Below are 18,986 nucleotides of genomic sequence, written 5' to 3' on the forward strand. Positions count from 1 at the left end.
AGAAGAGACTGGACAGCCATTTGTCCGAAATGCTATAGGGCAATGGTGGTGAACCTATGGCACGGATGCCAAAGGTGGCACTCAGAGCTTTCTCTGTGGGCACGCGCCATCACCCCAGTCCTAGACCTTCAGCTGGGTTTTATAAAACCTTTTCGCTTTAGGCCTCCTCGGTCATGTACAAAAAAAAAAAGGTTCAATCAATCAGTCAATTTCAACTTCTTACGGGAAAAAAAAAGATCTTGCAAAGTTGGAATTGATTGACTGAACTTTTTAGTCCCACCCAGTCTGCTGTTACCACCACAGCCACGCCCACCCAATGGGCCATGCCCAATGGCCCACGCCCACCCAATGGGCCACACCCACCCAATGGGCCACACCCACCCGGCACCCGACGATGCATAAGTGGGTTTTGGGTTGCAGTTTGAGCACACGGTCTCTAAAAGGTTCGCCATCACTGGTATAGGGTTTCCTGCCTGAGCAGGGGGTTGGACTAGGTGACCTCCAAGGTCCCTTCCAACATCATCATCATCATCATTATTATAATAACATTATCTTCATCACTATTGAGAAAATTGACAGAACTAGAAGAGAAAGCAGCTTTGGGAATGCGTTTATTTGCATCCCACCGTTATTATTTTTACAAATAACTCAAGGCCACAAACATATCCCCCCAACAACAACAATCCTGAGAGGTGGGTTGGTCTGAGAGTGACTGGCCCAAAGTCGTCCTGCTGGCGTTCATGCCTAGGGACTAGAATTCACTGTCCCGTGCGTTCTAGCCTGGTGCCGTAACCATTAAACCAAACTGGGTGCAGGAACTCTTAACCTTTTTCAGAAACCACCTCAGCGCCTTCAGAAATTTTGGACTGCAACTCTCACATTCTCATCCACTGGTCACGTTGGCTGGGGGTGGTGGGCCTTGTGATCAAACAACCTACCTAATCTTGCCCTCGTGGCAATCTCAACCGCAACCTGATCTCTCGAAAGATTTTAGGATCTGGAAAGAACAAGTCTTTGAAACCAGCCAGACTTCCCCCCACATTGGCTTACTGCAGTGTTTCCCAAACTTGACCATTTTAAGGCATGAGGACTTCAACTCCCAGAATTCCACAGCCAGCAATGCTGGCTGTGGAATTCTGGGAGTTGAAGTCCACATGCCTTAAAATGGTCAAGTTTGGGAAACACTGGCTTACTGTAAGTTACACAGCCCCCAATGTACACATAATAATACAAGTAAAATTCTGCCTTTCGGATTAGTGGAAACTGTGGGGGGGAATGCATGCGCAGCAAACTGCCGTGCTTTCCTCCCCCCAAAACTCATAACCGTTTGATATCCTTTGTCCCAGTGAAGCAGCCAAAAGGTCATACCCTTTTGACTTAATGCCTCACCTACCTAAACAGATAATATGCTTAGTTCCTTCTCCTATCTCTTCCTGCCTTTGTTAGTTCCTTCTGTGTTCATCTCCCTGTATTTGTTCTTACCTGGTCTCTGACCATGTAATGTGTTACTAGAAAATAGTTGCTTACATGAAGACATTTTCCAATGAAGAAACCTTTGTCAGCATTTAATGGTAAAGCCTATGTATGTAACAAGTATATAAGAAGCAATACACTGTATACAGCAAGCTGTATCCTGCAGCTTCAAACCTCTGCTTAAGACATGCCTGTGTCTTTTTCTTAGCATCTTACAGGAAGCCACCTAAAACAGTGGTTCTCAACCTTTTTAATGCCGCGACCCCTAACCGGTCGTAAGTTGAGGACTACTCAACTGGTCATAAGTCGAGGACTACTCAACTGGTGCAGCACTGTTTGCAGAATGGGACTTTTGGCGGGCTCAGCAGGGCAGAGACAGCCTGGACAATTCCTATTGGCTTTTGAAAGCCAATAGAATTAGACTCTATTCAAGAGAGTCTATTCTATTGGCTTTCAAAAGCCCATAGAATAAAAGGGAGTAGCACAGCTAAGGAAAAGGGGGGGAAAATGGCGGACTGCGTTGTTTGGCGACCCCCGTGAACAGGTTGAGAACCACTGACCTAAAAAAACTGTAGGGAAGATCACATATATACAGTTAAAGCTTTTCTCCAAGCTTGTTCTCCACTGGCTGGTGTCTGGTGGCATCCTGATTTTAATCTGAGAAGTCGTGCAATTAAAGTGAAAAAAATCGGCTTCCCACCCCAATTTCAGCTCAACTCCGTTCAAGCCATCGATCCGTATAATACTGTGGCTGAACCATTCCATTCATTTATTACACGTTTTTTAAAAAATATAATTTCTCCCTCTGCTCTCATCCTGGCAAAAGCAAAATAAATTGGAAACTAATCAAGGAGAGAAGCAACCTAGAACTAAGGAGAAACTTCCTGACAGTTAGAACAATTAATCAGTGGAACAACTTGCCTCCAAAAGCGGTGAATGCTCCAACACTGGAAGTTTTTAAGAAGAAACTGGACAGCCATTTGTCTGAAATGGTATAGGGTTTCCTGTCTGAGCAGGGGGTTGGATTAGATGACCTCCAAGATCTCTTCCAACTATTTTTATTATTATTATTATTGATCATCGCACAGTCAGCCAGATGTTCAGACTGGATTTGGCATTTTGTCTACCTATCGAGTCCTTACCCAGGACCTGGGATAGGCAGATGTGGATGTTTGATGGTATTACAGATATCGTCGCAGGATGGAAGCAGTTCCTAATAAGGCCGCCTTTTGCAATTGACTAATAGCGAATTTGTCAATGCCAATGGTGTTCAAGTGGTGCTCCAGTTGTTTTGGGATTGCACCCAAGGAGCCTATGACTATTGGTACTACCCTTGCTTGCTTTTGCCACAGTCTTTCTATTTCTATTTGTAGGTCTTTGTATTTTGTTATCTTCTCCAGTTCTTTCTCTTCTATTCTGCTATCTCCAGGCACTGCCACGTCCACTATCCAGACTTTTTTGTCTTTCTTATCGACAATTGTTAAGTCTGGGGTGTTATGTTGCAGGTGCTTGTCTGTTTGAATTCTGAAGTCCCAGAGCAGTTTAATTTTATCATTTTCTATGACTTTCTCTATTTTATGATCCCACCAGTTTTTGCTTACAGGCAAATGATATTTTTTGCAGATCTTCCAATGCACCATTGTTGCTACTTTGTCATGCCGCTGCTTGTAATCAGTCTGTGCAATCTTCTTGCAACAGCTTACCAAGTGGTCCACTGTTTCTTCAGCTTCTTTGCATAGGCGGCACTTACTGTCTTTTGCTGTCTTCTCAATTTTGACTTTGTATGCATTTGTCCTTAAGGCTTGGTCTTGTGCAGCCAGAATTAGTCCCTCGGTCTCTTTCTTCAATTTTCCTGCTCTTAGCCATTGCCAGGTTTTATTATTATCTGCTTTCCTAGCTATTTTTTTCATGTATTGGCCATGTAGTGCTTTGTCTTCCCATGCCTCTATTCTGTTCTTCATTTGGTCTTTCTTGTAGGCCAGTTTGGTCTCTCCAGTAGTTAGTAAGCCTTCCTGATATACTAATTTCAGTGCATCTTCATCATTGTTCTTCAGATATTCTTCCAAAGCCATTTTTTCTTCTTCAACCATCTGATGTACTTGTAGCATTCCACGCCCACCTATTTGCCTTGGTAGATAAAGTCTATCAATGTCACTGCGTGGATGAAGGGCATGATTCATTGTCATTATTTTTCTGGTCTGCCTATCCATTGCTTTTAGTTCTGCTTGAGTCCAGTCCACTATTCCAGTTGTGTACCTAATGACTGGGATTGCCCAGGTGTTGATTGCCTTTATGGTATTTCCTCCATTGAGTTTGGACTTAAGATCTTCTTCACTCTCTTGATGTATTCACCTCTAATCTTTTTCTTGACTTCAGTGCGCTTGATGTTGTCAGCTTGAAGGATACCCAAGTATTTGTAGTACTCTTCCTCATCCAGACTCTTAATGCTATTTTCGTGGGGCATCTTGATTCCTTCAGTTTTCACTATTTTTCCTTGTTTGATAGTAAGTGTGGCACATTTGTCCAAGCCAAACTCCATTACAATATTATTATTATTATTATTATTATTATTATTATTATTATTATTATTATTATTATTGATCATCGCACAGTCAGCCAGATGTTCAGACTGGATTTGGCATTTTGTCTACCTATCGAGTTCTTACCTAGGACTTGGGATAGACAAGCAGTCCTTGACTTACAACAGTTCATTTAGTGAACATTCGAAGTTACCTCTTCAAGGAAAAACAAAGTCCAGTTGCCTTTGGAAAAAGGCACCTTTGGGACAAAGAAAAGAATGTAAACAGAATTCAAATAATAAAACAATGAGATAAAAAATGTAAAAAAAAAAAAGAACGCTAGAGCAGAGGTGGGGAACCTTGGCTCTTTTATGACTCGTGGACTTCAACTCCCAGAATTCCTGAGCCAGCCACGCTGAGGGGAAAGGGAGAGGTTTCCAAGCTGAGCCATGCTGGCTCAGGAATTCTGGGAGTTGTAAGTCCATGAGTCATAAAAGAGCCAAGGTTGCCTACCCTTGCTCTAGCACTTCAAACTTGGCCCTTTTATGACTTGTGGACTTCAACTCCCAGAATTCTTCAGCCAGCATGGCTCAGCTTGGAAACTTCTCCCTTTCCCCTCAGCATGGCTGGCTCAGGAATTCTGGGAGTTGAAGTCCACAAGTCTTAAACTTACCAAGGTTTAGAGCAGGGGTAGGCAACCTTGGCTCTTTTATGACTCGTGGACTTCAACTCCCAGAATTCTTCAGCCAGCCTGGCTCAGCTTGGAAACCTCCCCCTTTCCCCTCAGCATGGCTGGCTCAGGAATTCTGGGAGTTGAAGTCCACAATTCGTAAAAGAGCCAAGGTTGCCTACCCCTGTGCTACAGGAAAAGAATGATATAGGGTCTCCTGCTCAAGCAGGGGGGGGGGTGGACTGGAAGACCTCCAAGATCCCTTCCAACTCTGTTATTCCGTATTCTGTAATGACTGTGGCAAGAAAGATCGTAAAATGGGGCAAACCTCACCTAACAAATGCCTCGCTTAGCAACAGAAACGTTGGGCTCAGTTGTGGTCATAAGTCAAGGACTATCACCTGAACAGCCTCAAGGGGAGCTAATATGAAAGCACCCCTCAGCCAAATTTCTTCCCGGGTGTGAGAGAGGTAGCTCAAACGTCTGAAGAAAAATCAGGTTTTGGACAAGAAGAAAAGCGAATGATGTTATTTCCACAGCTATCACATCTGTCTCACCTGTAAATAAGGAAAACAATGGAAACCCAGAGTTCTCCTGAAGTAAGATGGGCACCCAACAAATTTTATAAATAAATAAAAAGATAGATAAAAAGGGAAGCCAGCCTTTCGACCTGGCTGACTTCTGGAATGGAGTGAACAGAAGAGATGGCATACAAAAAGACCTTGAAAGAGAAAGCTCAGATATAGTGAGTGACCTGTAGTGAATTAATAACAGAATAACAGAGTTGAAAGGAACCCTGGAGGTCTTCTAGTCTAACCCCCCTGATCAAGCAGGCGACCCTATACCAGGGGTGTCAAAACTGCCGGCCCGCGGGCTGGATGCGTCATGGCGAAACCGTGCCATGATACGTCGCGACACATGACATGACGTTGTGAGTTTAACATACCCCTGCCCTATACCATTTCAGACAAATGGTTGCCCAATCTTTCCTTTAAAACTTCCAGTGTTGGAGCACCCACAACTTCTAGAGCAGTGGTTCTCAACCTGTGGGTCGGGACCCCATTTGGGGTCGAACAACCATTTCACGGGGGTCGCCAAACAACGCAGTCCGCCATTTCCCCCCCCCTTTTCCTTAGCTGTGCTACTCCCTTTTATTCTATTGGCTTTTGAAAGCCAATAGAATAGACTCTCTTGAATAGAGTCTAATTCTATTGGCTTTCAAAAGCCAATAGGAATTGTCCAGGCTGTCTCTGCCCTGCTGAGCCCGCCAAAAGTCCCATTCTGCAAACGGTGCTGCACCAGTTGAGTAGTCCTCGACTTACGACCGGTTGAGTAGTCCTCGACTTACAACCGGTTTGGGGGGGGGGGTCGCGGCATTAAAAAGGTTGAGAACCACTGTTCTAGAGGCAAGTTGTTCCACTGATTAATTGTTCTCATGGACAGGAAAATTTCTCCTTAGTTTTAGGTTGCTTCTCTCCTTGATTATTTTCCATCCATTGCTACTTTCTTCTGCCTTCAGATGCTGTGGAGAATAGGTTGACCCCCTCTCTTCTTGGAAGGAAGGAAGGAAGGAAGGAAGGAAGGAAGGAAGGAAGGAAGGAAGGAAGGAAGGAAGGCTGGGACTAAACCATATAACGCTTTGATCAGAATCAAAAGAAGGCCATGAAATGCAGCAGGTGAGATGAAAGGGTCCTTAGCTTCTCTTCATACAGGGTAAAGATGTGCCTAAATTCTCAGCAGCACATTTATCAGATTTGCCTTTTATCAATGGTAGGCATCTGGAGAGGACTCCCACAATTCCTCGTTATTGGCCCCGCAGAATAGAGCCGGTGAAGTCCAAAGTAGTTAAGATGCACCTGGCTGCCTCATCCCATCGGCTGTCTTTTTCATGCATTTTTCTACAGTAGGCCCAATGAGCTTCATATAATTATCCATCTTTCCCAAAAAACAAAACCTGGAAAGACAAGAGCAAGGGCAGGACAGGGAGAATCATTTCACGCTGGTCGATGACCACGGCAATATATGCTCCGCTTTCTAGCTGCATCTTCAGGAATGTGAAGTTTTAAGGCCCTCTTTGATTTCAGCTCAGAAAGCGGAGATGTTAGCATTTATTTTTAAAGGCGACGCATGGCCTGGAAACTGTCTAACAAGAAGCTTTCTGGGCAGCTCCCTTGTGGTTCAGAAATTTGCCGCCCTCTGCTCTGCAATTCCTCAGCCACAATCTCAGTCAGTCCTTGGGGAAAAAAAGGGAGATTCTTGAACTGCTGCACTGACTGGCTGAGCCTGTTCTGAGCACATGGAGGCAGCACCCGGGCTCTGCTGAGTCATCTGGCCTAATAAACTTTATGGGTGGGGAGCCAGTGCGGTAACACACACTGATGACAGCCATCTCTGATGCTGCTGTAGCAGCTCAGCCAGCCATCGGGGACATCTCTGCTGTTGTGGGTGGGTGAGCTTTGGCCAACCTGCGCCGGTCCGTTAAGGTCAAAGGTCGCCAAACCCCAGGCCGCAGCCCACTACCAGGTCAAAGGTCGAAACCCAGCCGCTAAGAGATGGGCAAGCATGTGCGGGTGAAGCTCCCCTCGTATAAGCGCTTGTGCATGAACCTCCCTTGTGTGGACAGAGGGGAGTCGCAGGCGTTGCTCAAGCGCCCTCGCTCACGCGCAAAGCTCCATTTGCACAACTGGAGCGTGTGCCGCTTGCACAAACGGAGCTGCGCGCATGCAACTTACAGCCCCCCCACACACACACACACCAGGCCGCCAAGCTGGAAAGGTTGGGAACCACAGCTTTAAGGAACTGGGGGGAGAGGAGAAAGGCTGCCAAATTCACCTTCTCCTGCCAGTTCGGTCCTAACTGGGATTGCCATGCCAGCCGCCTTGCTCTGCCAATCTTAAAAAGAGACCTGGGAACCATCTCAGGATTCCAACAACAACAACAGCAACAACAAAAAAAAAAACCCTGCCACTCTCTTTTCCAAAAAAAAAAAAACCCCACTGCTAGAACCCTGGTTATGCCCAGGCCGAGAGGTCGAAGTCAAGGGCCAGACACAGCCCACTTGCTGGCAATATAGCTGTCCACCAAAGGGCTAAGCATACCTACCTTTCGGAAAGGGGTGCCAGCTGTCGGGACTAGTAAAGAAACGGGGACTAGTAAAGAAAACAGGGACCTGCAGAAATGCGGAGGGGCCTCAGCTCACATTTCTGAGCGTACAGGAGGTGCTGGGCCAGCTCCAGGCTAAATATAGGAAGAGCTGTCAGTGAGCATGTGAGCATCATGTGGGGAGAAGAATCCAAACGGCAAACAAGCCGGGAAGCAAAGAGTGCTGGGGAAATGATCAGGTCCAGGGCAGATTGAGGAACAGTGCGAATTCCAAGAGAAACCACATTCCCAACAGGCCAGTTCCTGAGCCATGAATCCATGCGTGTTCATTGACCCTCAAAGAGCTCCAAAAAGAGATTAAAAGGTGCAATTGGATCAGGAGTCGTCCATAATCCCACCTTTGGATTCATGGCTACTGTCGCTGGGACAAGCAAGTCGGGGTTAAAGTCTGCCTGGCTTCTGTTCGGTCAGTTAAACATTAAACCAGTCCCACCAGAAGGAAAGAGGTAGGGGGAAAAGGAGCCCCCCCCCAAGAGAAGATGACATTGAGTTTTCCAGCTTTTCTGAACAAACGTGATCCAGGAAAGATTCTGTCTGCAAAGACATTTGGGAAGGGGGGAGCTGAAAAAAGGGCCAGAAATATACAAACTAAATGCTGATAAAGAATGTACGTTGAAGGAAGTGGTGCAGGATTTGCATATGGGATATCTCTTGCAAAATCTCCCCACGGCAGAGTTGACAATCTACTAAGTCAAACAGTTCTACCAATATTCCAAGCTACTCCAGGCATTTGAAATGTCCTCAAAAGGTACAATTTTCAAAGGTGCCAGGCTATGAATCTCAAGAGACCACCCTTGGGAGCTTTCCAAAACTCTCTCTTATTTTAAATGTTTGAAACCACCACTAAAAAGAAACTGCTCGTCCGGAAATGCCCTGGAACAAGCTATGAATGGGTGAGAGGTTAAACAGTAGGGGGGGGGAAAGGTTGCCCAATCAATTAAAGCAGTGGTTCTCATCCTTTTTAATGCCGCGACCCCCCAACCGGTCGTAAGTCGAGGACTACTCAACCAGTCGTAAGTCGAGGACTACTCAACTGGTGCAGCGCCGTTTGCAGAATGGGACTTTTGGCGGGCTCAGCAGGGCAGAGACAGCCTGGACAATTCCTATTGGCTTTTGAAAGCCAATAGAATTAGACTCTATTCAAGAGAGTCTATTCTATTGGCTTTCAAAAGCCAATAGAATAAAAGGGAGTAGCACAGCTAAGGAAAAGGGGGGGAAAAATGGCAGACTGCGTTGTTTGGCAACCCCTGTGAAATGGTCGTTCGACCCCAAATGGGGTCCCGACCCACACGTTGAGAACCACTGATCTACTGAGTATCTTCAGTTCCTCCTGGAGACAACTGTCAATGTTCCATCTGAGCAGGGGGTTGGACTAGATGACCTCCCAGGTCCCTTCCAACTTTATTATTGTTGTTGTTGTTGTTGTTATTATTATTATTATACCAAGACATCACTGTACTTCTCAACCACTCCAGCTTTTCTTATTGTCCTCTTCCTTTTTCGTTCTACATAGGTAGTCCTTGACTTATAACAATTCATTTAGTGATCGGTCAAAATGACAAGAAAAAAGAAAAAAAGAAAAAGACTTAAAATCGTTTTTCACACTTACAAGCATCCCCATGGTCACATGATCAAAATACAGACGCTTGACTCATAAATCTGAAGCCAGATTCACTTAAAAACCCGCGTTATTAACTTAATAACAGTGGTGATTCACTTAACTGTGGCAAGAAAGACATAAAATGGGGCACAATTCGCTTAACAGCCGCCCTGCTTAGCAACAGAAATTTTGGGCTCAACTGCAGTCGTAAGTCAAGGACGACATGCAGTACTGCAAGCTACTTCTCCTGACTTGTCGGCTGGCTACCTGCAGTTCGCAGTTCAATTCCCACTGGCTCAAGGTTGACTCAGCCTTCCGTCCTTCCGAGGTTGGTAAAATGAGAACCCAGATTGTTGGGGGCAATTTGCTGTAAACCGCTTAGAGGGGGCTGTAAAGCACTGTGAAGCGGTATATAAGTTTAAGTGCTATTGCTCAGGAAGGGAGGGAGGGAGGGAGCCGTAGTGGCGCAGTTATTAAAATGCAGTATTGCAGGCTGACCCTGCTCAGTGCCAGGAGTTTGATCCTCACTAGCTCAAGGTTGAGTCAGCCTTCCGTCCTTCCGAGGTCGGTAAAATGAGGACCCAAATTGTTGGGGGAGGCAAATATGCTGACTCTGTAAAGCGCTTAGAGAGGGCTGTAACGCACTGTGAAGCAGTATATAAGTTTGCAATGTATGGATGTGAAAGTTGGACCATAAAGCACCAAAGAATGGAGGCCTTTGAACTGTGGTGCTGGAAAAGACTCCTGCGAGTCCCCTGGACTGCAAGGCGATCAAACCGGTCAGTCCTAGAGGAGATCAACCCCGACTGCTCTTTAGAAGGCCAGATGCTGAAGTTGAAACTCAAATACTTTGGCCACCTAACGAGAAGGAAGGACTCACTGGAGAAGAGCCTGATGCTGGGAAAGATGGAGGGCAATAGAAGAAGGGGACGACAGAGAATGAGATGGCTGGATGGAGTCACTGAAGCAGGAGCGTCAGCTTAAATGGACTCCAGAAGATGGTAGAGGACAGGAAGGCCTGGAGGAACGTTGTCCATGGGGTCGCGATGGATCGGACACGACTTCGCAACTAACAACAACAACATAATGCATGATATGGGTAATCCAGGAATCAAATTCAACGAAAGGCCATTTTTGATGTGTGTGTTTTTTTTAAATTCCAAACAGAATATTAGGTTTGATGAGAGAAGGACTTCCTTCTTTAGAATTCTCCTTATTCGCAGGTTCTTCACAACTGAATCTCAACTTTTATTTTCCCTTCAAGGACTCAGTCAAACCAATCTTCTCTCCTACCAAGAAGTTCTCCTCCTTCTCCACTCCAGATTTTTCTGTATCATCTTCCCGAGTGCTATCCTTAATCCTTTCACAGAGAACAAAATAAATCAATGGATCAACATCAGAGCTAAGCCAGTATATTTGAGGATAAATTGCAAAGCCTAGAACAACAGGAGACAAAGAGTTTGAAAAGGGAGAACTAAAGAAGAACCGAATAGAAAAGCCATCAATGCTTTTGAACTACCTAATTCAGGGGTTTTCCAACTTGGCCCTTTTATGACTTGTGGACTTCACGTGTGCCTGGCTGAGGAATTCTGGGAGTTGAAGTCCACAAGTCATAAAAGGGCCAAGTTGGAAGACCCCTGAGCTAATTTAACTGGTAGACGAAGAATGCACAGCTTGACATTTCATTAACTTTTCTCAGTTCTTGCCTCTGATCCAGGTACATTTCCATACACAGGTAGTTCTCAACTTACAACCATTCGTTTAGTGACTGCGAAGATACAACGGCCCTGGAAAAAGTGTCTGATGACCATTTTTCACACTTACGACTCTTGCGGCATCCCCGTGGTCACGTGATCTAAATTCAGACGCTTTGGCAACTGATTCGTATTTATGACGGTTATGCAGCGTCCCCGGGGGTCACAGGATCCCCTTTTGCCACCTTCTGACAGGCCAATTCAATGGGGAAGCCAGGTTCACTTAACAACTGTGTCAGAGATTTGCTTGACTGCGGCAAGGGAGGTCGTAAAGTGGGACAAAACCCACTTAACAAAGGTCTCACTTGGCAACACAAATCTTGGGCTCAATTTTGGCCGTACGTCGAGGAGGACCTGTACAGGTCCTTGGCTTGCAAGCGTTTGTTCAGTGAGGGTGTGAAAATGCAAAACCGCTTTATCAAAGAAAGGTGACTTGTGATCGTTTTTCACAAGACCGTTGCAGCATCTCTGTGGTCACGTGATCAACATCCGGCCACTTGGCGCCGGACTCATATTTACACCCGCTGCAGAGCCCCGCGGGGTCATGTGTGACCCCCTTTTGCGCCCTTCTTGGGAGCAAAGCCCATGTGGGAGCCAGAGTTACTGCCGTGCTACTCACTGCCACCATTTCACTTCACAATGGTGGCAGGAGAGGTGGTAAAATGGGGCAAAACTCGAGAAACTTGGGGTGCTCAATTGTGGTCGTTGAGGACCACCCTCACTTTCAATCCCCCAGGGAAAGATCTGAAGAGACCACCTGAAGAGACTAGAAGCATTTGAAATGTGGACTGACAGGGCGGCTGTTACGGATAAGCTGGGTTGACAAGAACAGAAATGAGGAGGCGATCAGCTGCCTGGGAAAGCATCAAAACAATTAAAAAACAAAAATTAGACTATTCCGGTCATGTGATGCGAGACCCAGAAAAATACAGCATACTCCATTTAATCCTCCAGGGAAAGATGGAAGGCCAACGAGGTCCAGGCAGAAGAAGAACATCGTGGCTTCAAAATCTAAGGGACTGGTTTGGACAAAACCCAGCAGCACTTTTTCGTGCGGCTGCTGATAAAAACAGGATCGCCAACATCCGATAACAGATATGGCACAAGAAGAAGGGAAAGACCGGCCATTTTAGGGTGAAACCCAAGCAGCGTGTGCAGGCGTGCGTTTGTGCACTTACCGAAAGGGCCAAATTCTGTGGTGCTGGCTCCAGGGTAAAAGCTGGGGGCACCAGGCTGGACAGGATACTGCTGCGTCGGAACAACGTATGTGTTGCGACCCTGGAAGAGGAGGAGAAATAAAGCAGGTGAACCCTCAAGATTGCTTTCCGAAAACAACAAAGCAAGCGCCACTGAATTGAGGGAAGTGGTCCAGGAGTCCATCAGATCCAGCAGCAACGAAGAACAAAACAAAGACTATACTTTCGTACGCTGATCCTCCCTCTGCTTTTAAGCTGCGGCATTCAAAAACGGAGTAAATCCTCCTTACTAGCTTAAGAAATCTTTTTCCCAACCTTAAAACTTTTTTTTTTTTTTTTTAAGATTCATGCAGAGCCAATTTGTTTACTCACCCACTTGTCTGGTTCAGCGGCACCCAAAAATTCCAATACTGTTTGCGGAGATGGTGTTGCCTTCCTTTCTAAATTCTTCCCCTCCACCCCAGATCTAGTCTGACTCCCTTTAAGGTGACTAGCCTCTGCCCTACAAGTCTCTGGGAGCACCACCCATCACGGATTACATCCTAGTAATTGCAAATGTAACCATTGGTTTGAGAGTATCCTTTGCACCAACGATCCACACCTTTAAATGTGAAGGGAGAGCACGTAAGAGTCCAGAGCAGTGGTTCTCAACCTGTGGGTCGGGACCCCATTTGGGGTCGAACGACCATTTCACGGGGGTCGCCAAACAACGCAGTCTGCCATTTTTCCCCCCTTTTCCTTAGCTGTGCTACTCCCTTTTATTCTATTGGCTTTTGAAAGCCAATAGAATAGACTCTCTTGAATAGAGTCTAATTCTATTGGCTTTCAAAAGCCAATAGGAATTGTCCAGGCTGTCTCTGCCCTGCTGAGCCCGCCAAAAGTCCCATTCTGCAAACGGTGCTGCACCAGTTGAGTAATCCTCGACTTACGACCGGTTGAGTAGTCCTCAAGTTACGACCGATTGGGGGTTGCGGCATTAAAAAGGTTGAGAACCACTGGTCCAGAGGGACCAATGGATTATCTGCAATTTAACCATCAGTCTGCAATCCCTTTTCTCTGAAAGGAGAAGCTTAGATGGTTCTCATAGCTGAGATTCTCTGCTTCTTGTATCTTCACAAGGCAATATAAGATTCTCCTTTTGACCGGCTAGACACACCTCTTGTGATGCTTACAGGGCGAGGCCCTCATACCTATGAGTTAATGTAGCCTAAATTTAAGAGTTTGGAAGAGGCGAAGAACAGCAGGAGAGCAAACCGGATGACCTTGCAAGGGAAGAGCCCAGGATGGAGCTGATGTCGCACGGCAAGATTTCGTTATAATCTCACATGGACTAAAGGAGATGTAGTATCAATATGAAACAGTCCCAAACCCACACAATGTGTTTCACGTGAAGCTGCAGAAGGCCTCACCTGGGGGCTAATTTCCCTTTCTCTTTTATACACTAGGTCTCCATTTTCTAAAATTAGGCTTGTCGTCTACAGCAGTGGTTCTTAACCTGGGCAATATTGCCCCCCAGGGGGCAATTTCATTTTTCAGGGGGGCAATGGAACAAATAGGGGTGATGTGGGGGCAAAGGAACGAAAAGGGGGCGATATGGGGGCGATGGAGCGAGAAGTTTTGGGGACACTTTTGAGACTTTTTCGTGCAGTGAATCGCTGTATATCTGTCGTACAAAAACATCAGATTGCTCGCTATTAGTGGATTGAATTGTGTTTTCAAATGTTCTTCCAGCTAGCTTCAGTACAGAATGCCGTACATATGTGAATACGCGTCGCTTATCTTCATGCGCGTTGCACAGCAGCCTCTACCCTTTTTATATTTCTTTTTGCGTCTTAAATTTTACTTGTAATTCAATCATTAAATATTACTGTTTTTCTTTTCGGGCATTTCACATTCTTGCAACTGAATTTTGTTTTCAAAGTGGTCATTACATTTAAGTGTCTTGAATAAATAAGATAATAATGAAATATTTGTATCACGAAGTTTGGGAATAAAGTGACGGGTGGCACAAAATTTTTCATACAGTTGAGATATGGGAAAAAATCTGGAAATAAATTATTTGCATCGATATGTCCTGATTGATAATTTTAAAGAAAACAAAACAAATGTTTGCATAAATTGAAGAATTCTTTCCTATGTTGTGATTGAGAGGTTATGTTGGGGGAGGGGGGCGATGACAACTTCCTCATTGGCTCAAGGGGGCGATTCGTTCAAAAAGGTTAAGAACCACTGGTTTACAGAACTTGTATGATTAAAAACATCAGAAACTCCTTTGTTTTAAGCTGATCAAGATGTCGCTCATATTTATTAAGGGACTGGAACTAAAGGAACTGACTTCAGGTGAATAGCCTGGGACCAAAGCTTCAGAACAGGGGTCTTCAAACTTGGCAACTTTTAAGACTTGTGGAGTTCAACTCCCAGAACTCTACAAGTCTTAAAAATTGCCAAGTTTGAAAACCCTTGCTTTAGGAGAAAGCTCACGTTACATCTTGACCTTCAACAGCAATCAAAAACATTTTCATGTGTGAACTGTTGAGTTTAGACCAGTGGTTCTCAACCTTTCTAATGCCGCGACCCCATAATACAGTCCCCCAACCACTTATACATCACTGGGTGCCAGGGGCATGGCCAAAGAAAAGAGGAAAAAAATGGCGGACTGCGTTGTTTGGCGACCCCCATGAAATGGTTGTTCGACCCCAAATGGGGTCCCGACCCACAGGTTGAGAACCACTGGTTTAGACCGGTTGGGGGACTTACGACCGGTTGAGTAGTCCTCGACTTACGACCGGTTGGGGGGGGTCGCGGCATTAAAAAGGTTGAGAACCACTGCTTTAGGAGAAAGCTCACATTACATCTTGACCGTCAACAGCAATCAGAAACATTTTCATGTGTGAACTGTTGAGTTTAGACAGTAGGTTTTGCAAGAGTTCCCGTAAGGCTTCCTCAGCAGTCATTCCTGGACACGTTACGGAAACCAAGCCAAGCTCATTTCCTAAAAATGGTGCAAAATACATATTTTTGCTCCAACTGGCTCGGGACAGGTAAGAGGAGGAAGGTCAGAGGAGCTGTCCTTTGCTACTGACTCACGGTGAGCGCCGTTAAATCCCGTGAAATAAAATAATCGGCCCACAAGTTTGGTTGTTGTACAAGCAGCTCAGCTGAGCAGGAGTCGACTCACACCAGGTAAACCCAATCTCTGCCTTTACCTCCTCATCCCAAATGATTTTCTGCTGTTTCTGACAAGAGGCCAGCACCCCATTCCTGCCTTCCCCCACAGGGCGGGAGGCATTTGCCCACATCAGCAGGGTGACAATTTACCAATGAGGGCTTGTTTGACCCAATGCAAGCTATCCCCAGACGAAAGACAACGAAGACCGTAGTGTTACAGAGGCCGCTGGAGCCAGGACTGGGATGCTATCTGTTGACAGGCGGGAGGGCAGACCAGATAACTTACCCCTCTCCTCCTCCTTACACCAACCCCAGAGGGAAGGCGAGCTACACACACCAGTTTAGAGGAGGCACGCGATGGCTTGGCAAAGCACGGCAGGCTCTCCGCTGCCGCGCAACGAAGAAGGCCGCAGCCTCCATCTAACCCTCACCTGTCCAGGGATGTAGTAGGCACCTTGCGAAGCAGGATAGGAGATCTGTGAAGGGATCATCATGACCTGGGAAGCAGCTGGATAAACATGAGTGGGTGGGCCAGGCCGAGCCGACGTGTTACTCTGCACCCGGGAAGCACTGGTCGGTGCCTGGGCCCTGCTCTGGTAGAAATGCTTCAAGAGAGAAAGGAGAGGGAGGCGCTTAGTTAGTAAGGCCAGGCCTGAGGAGTCCCAGCTGCTTCCCCTACAACTAGCTAGCCCCACCGTAGGTCTCCTGAGACTGAACGTGTCAGGAATCTGCCAGGGGTCCAGATGCAGGTAGTCCTCAACTCACGACCACAACTGACCCCCCCCCCAACGCTTGTGTCATTCAGTGAGAAATTTGTTGAGTTTTGCCCCGGTTTTTTTTACGACTTTTAAGCGAATCACCGCCAAGCTGATCAATTAGTCCACTGCGGTGGTTAAGGGAAACCGGGCTTGTCGGGAGGTCGCTAAACAGGACCCCGGGGAGACGACGCAACTGCCATAAACGTGAATCAGTTGTCCAGCATCCGAATGTAAACCACGTGGCCGTCCCGCAAAGGCCGCCAAGTGCGAAAAATGGCCATAAGTCCCCCCCGCTTTTTTTGCCCCCAGTACCCTTGTAACTTCAAACGGTCGTTAAATGAACGGCTGTTAAGTCGAGGACTACCTGGACGAGGACAGCCACGGCCGAGCTTTGCTGAATTTCGGGACGTACCAACTGGCTCCTGAACGAAAGCCTTTTCCAAAGCCGAGAAGGATGAAACGAAAGGCTAGGATGGAGCCTGTCGGGGCTACGCTTGGCCCAAAGTCTTCAGAGGGAAAGACAGTGGGACCCCCTGCCCAAAAGTGGGCTTTGGAGAGCTAAAGGAGTGGAGATCTGTTTCCGCCGTTTCTAAGCCCTACAACCAACCTTTGTTATGAATAAGAGGCAGGGAAAGGCAAAAGGGAGGGTGGGGAGGAAAAAAATCAGCCCAGGTTAACCTGTGGCTTCTCTCTGCTGACTCTCCGCCCTCGGCTGCATTCATATATGTGCCCTCTTCCCAAATGGACCGAGTCCTGTAAAATAAACTGGATTGCAGACCCAGGGTGAAAATGCACACAGGTAGTCCTCGGTCCTAACTGGCTGAAGTTACAAGGGCACTGGTTGGGGGGGGGGAACTGACTTCTGACAAGTTTTTCACACTTACAACCGGTGCAGCATCCGTCTCCCCCCCCCGGGTCATGTGATCAAAATTCGGGCAAAAGCAGGGGGGGGGCAGATTCACTTTACAGCCCTGTTGCTAAGTTAACAACTGCAGTGATTCGACTTAACAACGGTGGTAAAAGGGGGCAAAATTCACGTCGCAACTGTCTCGCTTAGCATCGGAAAAGCTGGGCTCAACTCTGGTCGTAACCTCAAGGACTACCTGTTAAGGCAAATGTTCCCTATCCTATAAAGGTGGAATTATTTGTCCCCTTTCCCCCTTATCACCAAACAGAGGGCCAGAAAACGACAAATTATATGGAACAGAAGTTGGCAATGCTAGGATGTTACGAATCCTGAAAACGTTCCCCGCGTTTCAGTTAGCTATCCTAGAGCAGTGTTTCCCAAACTTGACAATTTTAAGGCATGAGGACTTCAACTCCCAGAATTCCACAGCCAGCAACGCTGGCTGTGGAATTCTGGGAGTTGAAGTCCACATGCCTTAAAATTGTAAAGTTTGGGAAACACTGCCCTAGAGAAAGAACATGCAACCCATTCTCTTTAGCCCTTGAGACACGGTAGGGGCACGCTGACATTAAATGCCCCGGGGACAGGATTTGGTTTTCTTTAACCTGGTGCCCTGAAAGCCATCCTTCCGCTTTTTAATTAATTTTTAACATTGCTTTTCATCATCCTTGCCTCTTTTTAAATTTTAACTGCTGTACGCTTTTTATTTTTTTTTCACCTTAGCATTTTACTGTACATCGCCCAGAGTTCCTCTTTGAGGGAAGATGGGAGGGGGGGGGGTCCCAAAACGTGACAAATAAACAAAATTTCAAGAATTCCTGTTAGCAGGGGTTATATTCTGTGAGTTATACGTAATCTCTACAATTTGAGGAATTGAGGAACTGGAGGAAAACTGCAGTAACACCACACTTAGGGTGGGAGGAGAAGAGAAAAAACAACGGAGAGTGAAAGAACCAAATCCGCTGAAAAAAAAAAGGAGGGAGAAGATGTATACCGAGAAGCAGAATGATCGTGGAAAGCAAAGGAAGGTTTGTTATGAATCAGAGGAAGTCACAGACCCATCCCACTTTTCCAGAAGTTTGTGCAAAATGGGATTGGGTTGGGGGAAGAGAAAAAAAAAAAACCAAAATCTTCTAAGACAGGGGTAGGCAACCTTGGCTCTTTTATGACTCGTGGACTTCAACTCCCAGAATTCCTGAGCCAGCATGGCTCAGCTTGGAAACGTCTCCCTTTCCCCTCAGCATGGCTGGCTCAGGAATTCTGGGAGTTGAAGTCCACAAGTCATAAAAGAGCCAAGGTTGCCTATCCCTGGCCTAGGCCTGTATTTTTCAACCTTGGCCACTCGGAGATGGGTAGACTTCAACTCCCAGAATTCCTGAGCCAGCATGGGGGAACTATGGCCCCTTCATGACTCGAGAACTTCAACTCCCAGAATTCCTGAGCCAGCCTGGCTCAGCTTGAAAACCTCTCCCTTTCCTCTCAGCATGGCTGGCTCAGGAATTCTGGGAGTTGAAGTCCATGAGTCATAAAAGAGCCAAGGTTGCTTCCCCTGTTCTAAGATCTCGTGTTCCCTACAGGCTAAATTACAGCTGTTTTAACACCATAGGAAAGTACAATTACAGCACCAAGGGGCGTTGGGGTACTTCCACGCATAGGTGCCCCCTCCCACTCCCAGCCCAAGTAGGATTATAGAAAAGGGATTACCTGGAGAGACCTGAATCCGCCCTGTTTAGCACCACACAAACACACACACACACAAACACACACACAAACACACAC

The 18,986-nt window shown here is 46.4% G+C and overlaps 1 protein-coding gene across 15 annotated transcripts in view; it reads right to left on the reverse strand.

The window, feature by feature from the left end:
* The window catches only part of EIF4G1 (eukaryotic translation initiation factor 4 gamma 1), a 133,631-nt gene that overhangs the window by 76,778 nt on the left and 37,867 nt on the right, over positions 1–18,986 (reverse strand). For 10 of the 15 annotated variants that reach the window (XM_039322553.1, XM_039322560.1, XM_039322554.1 and 7 more), the window contains 3 exons: positions 18,912–18,932; positions 15,974–16,147; positions 12,357–12,456 (listed from right to left, as the gene is read on the reverse strand). In XM_039322553.1, the coding sequence (XP_039178487.1) occupies positions 12,357–12,456; positions 15,974–16,147; positions 18,912–18,932 (295 nt within the window). Of the gene's footprint in view, positions 1–7,764; positions 7,895–12,356; positions 12,457–15,973; positions 16,148–18,911; positions 18,933–18,986 lie in introns of those variants that run through there. The other 5 variants (XM_039322562.1, XM_039322561.1, XM_039322564.1 and 2 more) reach the window with 3 other exon arrangements.

The sequence above is a fragment of the Crotalus tigris genome, unplaced genomic scaffold (assembly GCF_016545835.1).
Source record: "Crotalus tigris isolate CLP2741 ecotype Arizona unplaced genomic scaffold, ASM1654583v1 scf7180000024116.2146003, whole genome shotgun sequence".
NCBI classification, from domain to species: domain Eukaryota; kingdom Metazoa; phylum Chordata; class Lepidosauria; order Squamata; family Viperidae; genus Crotalus; species Crotalus tigris.